Here is a 10,009-nt window from a genome sequence, read left to right as displayed (position 1 = left end):
ACATCCATAGGGGCTAGGGATTGCAGAAGGCAGGGCCGGCTCCAGGGTTTTTGCCGCCCCAAGCGGAAAAAAAAAAAAAAAAAAGCTGCGGTCATGATTTGTGGCAGCAATTCAGCGGCAGGTCCTTCGCTCCGAGCGGGAGTGAGGGACCGTCCGCCAAATTGCCGCAGGTGCTGCCCCTCTCCAGAGTGGCCGCCCCAAGCACCTGCTTGGCAAGCTGGTGTCTGGAGCCGGCCCAGGCAGAAGGTTGAGTGGAGGAACACTGGGAGAGGGGAAAAGAGGATTCAGGATGGGGAATCATTATGAACTCTTACCCCCAACTTTAGATATCACAGCAATAAACAAATTAGATTGTCCCCATGCATGATAGATTATAGATGGATAAATGAGCATGTATGGGAATATTAGATGGGGATGGGATGGATGGATGGATGTCTGGACAGATTAGATGGTATGTGAGGGCACAGACTGGTAGATGGGTTGGATGCATTAGATGGGTGTGGAAAGGGATGGATGGATGGATAGATTAGATGATGAGTGTGCCTGGGGATAGTTAGATTTATGGATTAGGGTGACCAGATGTCCCGATTTTATAGGGACAGTCCTGATTTTAGGGTCTTTTTCTTGTATAGGCTCCTATTACCCCCCATATCCTGTCCCAATTTTTCACATTTGCTGTCTGGTCACCCTATTTATGGATGGATGCACAGATTAACTAGACTAATAGATTGTAATAATTGAGACATTCTACGGTAACAGCATGATGTCACAAACCAGTTTGAAGGTGTAATTTGGTAAAATAAGGACCAGGATATGTCATAAAATCATGCCTGTGTGCTGACATCATAAAATGGTCTGGGAAATGCTGTGTAGATGTCTGATTAATTCATATGTGCATGGAACTGGATGATGTCATATGCTAACATGCTGACGTCACAGCATGACAGGGCACTGCCACAGGCTCAGGGAACCACGCAGCGCCTGTGATGTCATTGGCTCATTGCAAGATATCATTCAGTTGCAATGCCACCTTCAAAATGTCACCTTCTTGTCGTGGTCACAGTTGCCCTCCCCCGGCCGCCAAAGGCTTATTGTAGAGCTAGAGGCTATTGTCTGCCAAACAGCGCGTCGCTGCTTCCCACTGGCGACGCGTCGGTACAGGGGAACTTTGCTGAATCAAGAGAACGCTTCCAATTCCGGAAGTGACCTCACCGCCATTGGGGATGAATGTTCTCAACAGAACTTCACTGATCCCGGAAATGACCTCATCATCGTTGGCGGGGGGGGGGGGGTGTTCTCAACAGAACGTCACTGATCCCGGAAGTGACCTCAGTGTCTTTTTCCCGTCCAAACAAACCTGTGTGGCTCTCGGCCGGGGGAGGATGTCGGTTCCCCAGGGGGGTCCCCTGCCGGGGCCGGCCGAGCCCGGCTCGGAGCCGCCGGGCGGGAAGCGGCGGCCGCACGGGATGCTGAAGCTCTACTACGGGCTGCCGGACCCGGCGGGGGAGGCTCGGGGCGGCCTGCCCCCAGGAGGGGATCCCGGGGGACCTACTGACATCAATGGGGCGCACTTCGACCCGGAAGTGTTCCTCACTAAGGTGCTCCCTGACGCTGGATGTGCTCAGACCCAGGGGGACCCTCAAAACCTGTGGATCCCTGTGTACTAAGGCCCTCCCCCCAATATTCCTCTATGAGCCCCCCACACACTGACCCCTCTGTCGGACTCCCCCCACGCCTGGATTGCCGAGCCCTGCCCGAGGAGCCTCCCCTCCCATACTGATTCTCTAGGGTTTGCCCCTCAAGTCCCTGGTTTACCTCTACCAGGGACCCAGACTCCTGTGGGGTAGCTCCCGCAGTGGCACTCTCCACACACACTTCCCTCCCTGGAACCCTGTCACAGCAGTGACTGCACCTGGGGATTCTCCCCAAAAGGGCTCGACTTTATAGCCTGTCTCTCAGGGAAACCATCCTGTCAAACCCATTTCAATATCGCAACCCCTGCCGGTGACTATTGCCTGCCTCCCCTGGGGAGCCCTCCTTTCTGCTCCCTCCCATGCACCTCCATTCCCCAATATTGGGTGGGCTGTGGGTCATGATTGAGGGGTACCAGCAAAATAGGGGAGTTCAGGCCTGAGATTGATGGGGCTGCAGGTTGGCTTGAGGTGCACCAGCAGAGCTGGGGAGGGCACATAGTTTAGGCCTGAAATTGTAAGGGGCTGCAGATCAGTATTGAGGGGAATTGGCAGAACTGTAGGCCTAAGCCCAGGGTTGAGATAATGGGGAAACAGGTGGGGATTGAAGGGCACTGGCAGAGCTGGCATCCCTGGCTATGCCCCTCACTCACTGTTACTCTCCCTAGCTGCGGAAGGAGTGCTCACTAGCCCAGCTTATGGACTGTGAGACTGACATGGTAAAGCAGATCCGTGCCCTGGACAGCGACATGCAGACCCTGGTCTATGAGAACTACAACAAGTTCATCTCAGCCACAGGTACCATGCAGGGCTGCCCAGATCCCAGTCATCCAGATGTGGCCTTAGCATTGGGGCTGAATCTTTGGGCCTGGCTGATTTCCTCCTTCTACTCCCCAGACACAATCCGCAAGATGAAGAACGACTTCAAGAAGATGGAGGACGAGATGGATTGCCTGGCTGCCAACATGGCTGTCATCACGGAGTTCAGCGCCCGCATCAGCAGCACCCTGCAGGACCAGCATGAGCAGATCACCAAGCTCTCGGGTACTGGCCACAAGCCGCCCTCTGAGCCAGCTGAAAAGATCCAAGGGTCTGATCTGGGGTGGTAGGGATACGGTGCTGAATAGGCTCATTGGTTTGATCCAGGGTAGTAGGGATGGCGTCTGGAGGCATGTCAGGCTAGATGAGCTCATCGGTTGTATTCGACACAGGAAATCCAATGAGAGGTTCAAGAGCAGAGGATTTTGGGAGAGGGTGGCAGGTGTGCTGTCCTCTGCCTTGGCTGGGCCAAGATGCCACGTCCTTTCTCAGGAGACAGGGACTCAGGAGTGGATCTAGGGCTTCCAAGGATAGAAATGAGGTGTGGAGGGAAGCCTGGGAGGGAGAGCCCTGTAGCTGCACTGTTCATTCCCCTGCTTGGCCAGTGCTGTGGCTGCTCTTCTCCACAGCTAGGGAAGGCAGTATTACCCTGGTTTCCCTGATCTAGGGCCAAGATGGCAGCTGATGGAGGGGGAAGAGCAGCCCAGCAAACCACCCAGTGACCAGAAGAATCAGGATAGAGCAGGGGTGGTAGGAGGGTCCATGAAGAGCTCCAGGCCATATCCTGCCTGAGCAGCTGGAGAAGGGCATAGGGAGGAGGTGCGTGCTAGGGGATGCTGGCACTGCCTCTAACAGGGTTTCTCTGGATCCCAGGGGTCCACACGCTCCTGCGCAAGCTGCAGTTTCTCTTTGAGCTGCCTGCCCGCCTCACCAAGTGTGTGGAGCTGGAGGCCTATGGACAGGCAGTGCGCTACTACAGCAAAGCCCGCTCTATCCTGCACCAGTACCAGCACATGCCCTCCTTCCAGGGCATCCAGGACGACTGCCAGAAGATCATGGCCAACCTGGCGCAGAAGCTGCGGGAGAAATTCAGGTACAGGCCCTTGGATCTGATCCAGTGTTGGGGGAGTGAACAAAGAGCGAGGTGGGACAGCTACATTAGTCTGACCCAGAGTGGGAGGGATACCAGGGTAGATGGGTGCAAAGGTCTGATCTAAAGGATGATAGGTTAACTATTACCTTAATCACCAACTTCCCCCATTCATTTCAGTCGGTTTGTTAACTCTGAAACTTAATGTCAACATAAATAGTGACGGCATGGTGGAAATCAGCAACATTGAGGTCTATCATTAGGTTTCAGAATTATTACCCCAATTGAGACAAATGGACTGGATTCCAGGTCCAGAAGCTGGATGCTGTTGTTAACTCCCATAGCCATCCCTTAAACCCTGCTGCAGGTGCATTGGGAGTGGGGGGTCCATGTCTCAGCTCCCCTGCCATTTCCAATGTCCTCTCCTTTCCTTGATAGGGACGGGGGCTCTGGGGCAAAGGACCTGGCTGAATGCGTGGAGCTGCTGCTGCAGCTGGATGAACCAGCAGAGGAGCTGTGTGACGAGTTCCTTTCCCATGCCCGCTGCCGGTTGGAGGCTGAGCTGGAGGCCCTAGAAGCAGAGCTGGGGCAGCCAGGTGGTGCCCCTATCACTGACGTCCTGGAGTTCATCGACCGTGGCTGCAACATCTTTGTCAGCAACATGTGCCTGGTGATTGCCTCCTACCAGGAGCTTTTTGTCAGCCGAGAAGGGGTGCAGGGCATCACTCGCATGGCACAGGACAAGCTGGTGGCCTTTGTCAACTCCCTCATGGAGACATACTTCTCCCTGGTGGAGCGGCGCATCCAGTTGGAGAAAGGGGTTGGGGACAACTCACTGCTGGTGCGGGCCCTGGACCGCTTCCACCGGCGCCTACAAGCCCTGGCCAAGCTGCTGCCGGCCTCCAATGTGGCAGCAGAGGGCACGGAGATTGTGGTGCGGGCTGCCAAGGAGCGCATCCGCCAGTACCTGCTGGCCCTGCAGAGCTTCTACCAGGACTGTCTGACAGATGTGCGCCAGTCGCTAGCTGCCCCACGCCTGGCAGGCAAGGAGAGCCCCAACCTGGCTGAGCTGCTGGGCACCATCTCGGCCTCTGTCCTTAACCAGATCAAGTCGGTGCTCACCTACGTCCACCTCTTCACAGCAAAGGACATCACCTTCTCCAACAAGCCCTACTTCAAGGTGACACCGCCTGGGGGGGAGGAGGGGACTGTGAGCCATGGGAGTTAGAGGTTGAGTCAGGTATATTCAGTTTCTCCTCCAACAGTTCTGATGCCCCTCAGCAATCCCTAGCTCTTCTAGCCCCTTTCATCAGGACATCTTCAAAGCTGTATATAAGGGCGGTCGCTGTCATTAGCTCCATTTGTAGAGATGAGGAAACACAAAAGGATGGTCCAGGGGTTCAGGCACTAGCCTAGGACTTGGGAGACAAGCTGAATTTCCTGCTCTGCCACAGGCTTCCTCTGTGACCTTGGGCAAGTCACTTAGCCACTCTGTGCCTTGGTTTCCCCATCTGTATAAGGGGGATAATAGCACTGGGGGCAGCGGTGAAGCCACAGGGGGCTGTGGTGGGGGCTGGCAACCGGGCCCGCAGTCAGGCGCGGCTTGGCTCTGCTCTGCTCCCAGCCCCACCCCAACCCCAACCCCAGGCTGGGGCCAGGGCCAGGCACAGGGCCGGGAATGTGGCTGGGGACGGGACCAGAGCTGCGGGCAGGGAGGGGCTGGGTGGTGCTCCCTCCCCAACCCTGGGGCTGGTCTGGTCTCTGCTGCCCCCCGCCCCTGAAGGTTCCTCCATGGCCCCCTGGAGTGGAACGCCTCCCAGTTTGGGGACCTCTGGAATAATGTGTTCCATGCAGATACTGTTCTGTATCAGTCTGCAGGGGTTTCCTGACTGCTGCTGGGCCCTTCCTGACTTCATAACTGGCTTCAGAGCTGCAGCCTTTATGAATGTCCCATCCCCCACAAGGACTTTGTGCAATTGAGACTACACCATAGATGTGCCTTTTTATGTCGATACACCATTCAGCTGTGTGCTTTGTCTCCTGAACTAAGGAACCATGTGGGACTTCCCGAGATTCTAAAACCAGAAGGGACCATTGTGATCACCCAGTGCTCTCCCACGCACCCAGGCTGTAGAATTTTCCCCAAACGCTGGATTAAAGCATGAAAGAGATCTAGTTTAGAAAGAGATCTAGTTTTGCTTTAAAGACTCCAGGCGGTGGCCAGCCCATGGCTTCCCTGGTGAACTGTTCCAGGGTTTATTCACTCTCCCCGATAGGAAATTGCTTTATTTCAAAGTTACATTTGTCTAACTTCAACTTCCAGCCATTGGATCTTGCTATGCCTTCGTCTGGTGGACTGAAAACCCCATCTATCAGATAGATTTTCAAACTGGCTTATGTGCAGAGAAGAGTTCCTAGGCTGATGAGGAGAAAGGAGAGCTGATCTTAGGGGAGGAAACTGAAAGAGCTGGGCTGGTTTAGATTGGTCAGACGAAGGCCAGGAGGGGATCTGACTGCTTTCTATCCATACAGCAGAGGGGCAAACCCCAGGGAGGGAAAGAGCTATTGAAGCTAAAGGACAGTGTTGGCACAAGAACAAATGGGGATAAAGTGTCTAGGAATCAGCTGAGGCTGGAATTGAGAAGGTTTCTACCCATCAGAGGAGGAAGGGTCTGGAACAGCCTCCCAGCAGGTGGAGTGGGGGGAAAGAGCCCAGCTAGTTTTACAAGGGAGTTTGTGGCCGGGATGATATGGCCTGGTTACTTGTGATAGCAGGGTTTGGACTCAGTAACCTAGAAAGGTCCCTTTGAGTCCTATGTCCCTGTAACTTTTTCCTGTATCTTTCTCCCTAATCCCAACCCACAGCTCCCAGGACTCCTCCCACTATGACATTTCTGCTGGTGCCCTTCGATCCCCACCCACATCCCCACCAGGTCTGTTGTCTGGGTGTATTCCATGGGCAGTCCTCATCTAGGGGGGGGAGCAGACATGGAGTGGGGAGATGGTGTCAGGATAGCTGCCTGGCTCCAGGAGGAGCCACTCTACCGGGCAGCAAGAGGAAGTGCTAAACCCTCCCTCCCACCCCCCACCCCCATTTCATCCCCCAGGGTGAGTTCTGCAGCCAGGGTGTCCGCGAGGGCCTGATCGTTGGCTTCATCAAGTCCATCTGCCAGACGGCACGGCAGTTCTGTGAGACCACAGGGGACAAGGGTGGCTCCACTCCCCCCGCCCTGCTGCTCCTGCTCTCCCGCCTCTGTCTGGACTACGAGACCTCCACCATCAGCTACATCCTCACCTTGACCGATGAGCAGTTCCTAGTGCAGGTGGGCAGGCACCAACCCCTGGGACCGGGGAGCAAGGAGGAAACACACCCTCGCCCCCGAGATCCTGATCTGGGATCCAGGCCCTCAATATGCGGGGAGGGGCGTCCCTGTCTGTCTGGCTCTGGGGCTTCTCCACCTGGGACCCCATGTTCAATTCAAAGCCCCTCAATACCCAAGGCCTCCTTTCCCATCAAGGGCTAGTAGGATGGACCTAGACAGGGGTGGAGGAGGCAGTCTCCATCTGAGGGGTTTGAGCCCCAAAGAGGAGCATGTTAGGAGGTGGCCCCAGGGGGGGTGACTAAGCCAAATTTCCAGGGGATGTTCCCTGGGGTTGGGATACCCAGGGCTGGGGAATCGTCTGTCCAGGGGAAGGGATAGGATATATGTATTCAGGCTGGATGGCAGTGGGAGATCTAGTGAGTGGGCATGCACCCCCTGAGCACTGCTGCATGCCACAGGGTTTCCTGTCAGGTCCCAGCTGATCTGACCACCCCACTCCTTCAGTGGGTGTGAGATTCCATCCCCACCTGCAGGCAGTGGGGACATGGGGAGCATCAGGGATGGGGGCAGCTTGGGGGGAAGCAATGTATGGATGGCACTGGGCAGGGTAGGATGGGGGCAGCCCATGCCGTCTTGAGTGCCCCTACCCCACATGGAGCTGGTGGTGCTGGGTGGCACATGTGGGGAAGGGTGGGGGCAGCCTGTCCCTCCTGAGTGCCTTTCGTGGAGCTAGTGGGTGTTGGGGAAAATGCCCTGTCCGGCACTACTGACCTGCTGTTCTCCCTCTCTAGGACCACTCCCCCATCACCCCAGTTACCAGCCTGTGCGCGGAGGCCCGCGAGGCGGCCCAGAGGCTGCTCAACCACTACGTGAAGGTGCAGGGGCTGATCATCTCGCAGATGCTGCGCAAGAGTGTGGAGACACGCGACTGGGTCAACACCATTGAGCCACGCAACGTGCGGGCCGTCATGAAGAGGGTGGTAGAGGACACCACCTCCATCGACGTGCAGGTCAGTGGGGAAAAGGAGGATCCAGGGCTTCCTGTACCCCCAGGGACCCCGCGCTCACCCAGGCTTCTTGCCTCCCCGCTTGCAGGTGGGGCTCCTGTACGAGGAGGGCGTCCGCAAAGCCCAGAGCAGCGACTCCAGCAAGAGGACCTTCTCTGTGTACAGCAGCTCTCGGCAGCAGAGCCGCTATGCACCCAGCTACACACCCAGGTCAGGGGGCTGCAAGAGGGTGTGGAGTGGGTCAGGACTGAGGGGCACTGTCGGGGGGAGTGCAGGGCTGGAAAAGCAGGGGGCTGCAGGTCAGAAGTGAGGGGCACCAGCAGGGCTGAGATAGCAGGGGGCTGCAGGTCAGAGGTGAGGGGCACCTGCAGGGCTGGGATAGCAGGGGGCTGCAGGTCAGAGGTGAGGGGCACCTGCAGGGCTGGGATAGCAGGGGGCTGCAGGTCAGAAGTGAGGGGCACTGGCAGAGCTGCAGTGAGATGTCTACCGTCCTAGCTACATGTTGGGGTGAGTGGCCTGCACGAAGGCAGGTGGGCCTGCTCCTACCTGCACCCCCGAGGAGGGGGGGCTTTGACCCAGTGTTTCACTCCCAGGCGCAGCCTCAGGTGAGGAGGGCTGCCCAGATCCAATCCCCTGCTGTGCAATGGGGTTCCTGGCTGCTGGTGAGTGTGTAACCCCTTGTCTCTGCCTCTCCCCCCACCCCTCCCCGTGCAGTGCCCCCCTGGACACTAACCTCCTGAGTAACATTCAGAAGCTGTTCTCTGAGCGCATCGACATCTTCAGCCCCGTGGAGTTCAACAAGGTGAGCAGAGCTGCCACCCTGGGGGTGGGGGAGAGCCCCCCACAGATCAGAGCCCCCTAAACTCAGCTTGTCCTCTAGTTCTCCCCCTCCCCTCCCCCCCAGTACATCAGAGCAGGGACACAACTCCCAACACTCACTCCATCTGATCACAGTGGTCTCTTCTGGCCTTAGGCTCTATTAATCTTCAGTGCCCCCCCCCCCCCCCCACCACCAGTGCATTAAAGGAGAAACAGAGCTCCCCACACACCTCCCCCGTCCTCTGGGGACCCTTCCCTCCAGAGCTGTCACACACCCACTCCATGTTCACTCACACTTCCCTGTTCCCTAGCTGCCACTGACCCCCTTGCCCCTCCGGCTGGGGGTGCAGCCCAGACCTGGCCTCATTCCTCCACAAGAGACTTCTGCCACATAGGGAGTTCTGGGGGTGATTCTTCCCCTCTGTGTCCTCCAAGCCCATAGGGGACAGTGCTTGAATGACCTCCCCACCCACCCCCCAGGTCTCCGTCCTGACCGGCATCATCAAGATCAGCCTGAAGACCTTCCTGGAGTGCGTGCGGCTGCGGACCTTCGGGCGCTACGGCCTGCAGCAGATCCAGGTGGACTGCTACTATCTACAGCTCTACCTGTGGCGCTTTGTCTGCGATGAGAACCTGGTGCACTTCCTGCTAGATGAAATCGTGGGCAGCACAGCCCACCGCTGCCTGGACCCTGTGCCCATGGAGCAGAGTGTCATTGAGGTCATCTGTGAGAGGGGCTGATATGAGGGGAGTCAGCCCAGCCTTGAGGCAGACGCTGGCTTGCTCCTATGCGGGGAGTGGACACGTGTCCCCCTCAGACTCATCCGTTTCACCATATCTTTCCCACACCAGATGGTTGTGAGGGGTGCCTGAGAGCATGGCGGAGAATGGCCTGTGAACATATTGGGGGGTTGGGGGTAATGCCCTGTGAACGCCCTGTGAACATTCTCACTGCTGCTAGCCTGGATCTTATTGGGCAGGGAGGGGAATGTGCTGAATAAAACATACCATGATCTGATCATGTCTCTGCTGCTCATTGCAAGCTCTGGGGTTGGCTCCCCTCTATTGGCCTCAATTTCAGAGACCCCATGTCATGTACGACTTCCCTGGGGCCTTGTTACTTGCAGGGTCTGAACTTCCCCTCCCATCTAGCACTAGCTCCTCCTCTGTCTTTCCTGGATGTGGGCGCAAGAGCTTTTGCCTTTGCAAGCTGCCATGTGCAACTGCCTCTCTGTATTTCTCCATATCATCCCTTTTCCT

The 10,009-nt window shown here is 56.7% G+C and overlaps 1 protein-coding gene across 1 annotated transcript; it reads left to right on the top strand.

The window, feature by feature from the left end:
* Positions 1-1,300: 1,300 nt before the first annotated feature.
* VPS51 (VPS51 subunit of GARP complex) lies at positions 1,301-9,767 on the top strand. Its single transcript, XM_005307897.4, has 10 exons — positions 1,301-1,598; positions 2,360-2,489; positions 2,589-2,735; positions 3,384-3,603; positions 4,039-4,780; positions 6,708-6,923; positions 7,715-7,933; positions 8,019-8,140; positions 8,645-8,732; positions 9,230-9,767. The coding sequence occupies exons 1-10, from the start codon at positions 1,383-1,385 to the stop codon at positions 9,488-9,490; spliced, it is 2,361 nt and encodes a 786-aa protein (XP_005307954.1). The 5' UTR covers positions 1,301-1,382; the 3' UTR covers positions 9,491-9,767.
* Positions 9,768-10,009: the final 242 nt, after the last annotated feature.

Source organism: Chrysemys picta, chromosome 7 (genome assembly GCF_011386835.1).
Source record: "Chrysemys picta bellii isolate R12L10 chromosome 7, ASM1138683v2, whole genome shotgun sequence".
In the NCBI taxonomy this organism is placed as follows: domain Eukaryota; kingdom Metazoa; phylum Chordata; order Testudines; family Emydidae; genus Chrysemys; species Chrysemys picta.
Note: the sequence above shows the minus strand (reverse complement) of the source record. Positions and strands in the feature narration are given on the sequence as shown.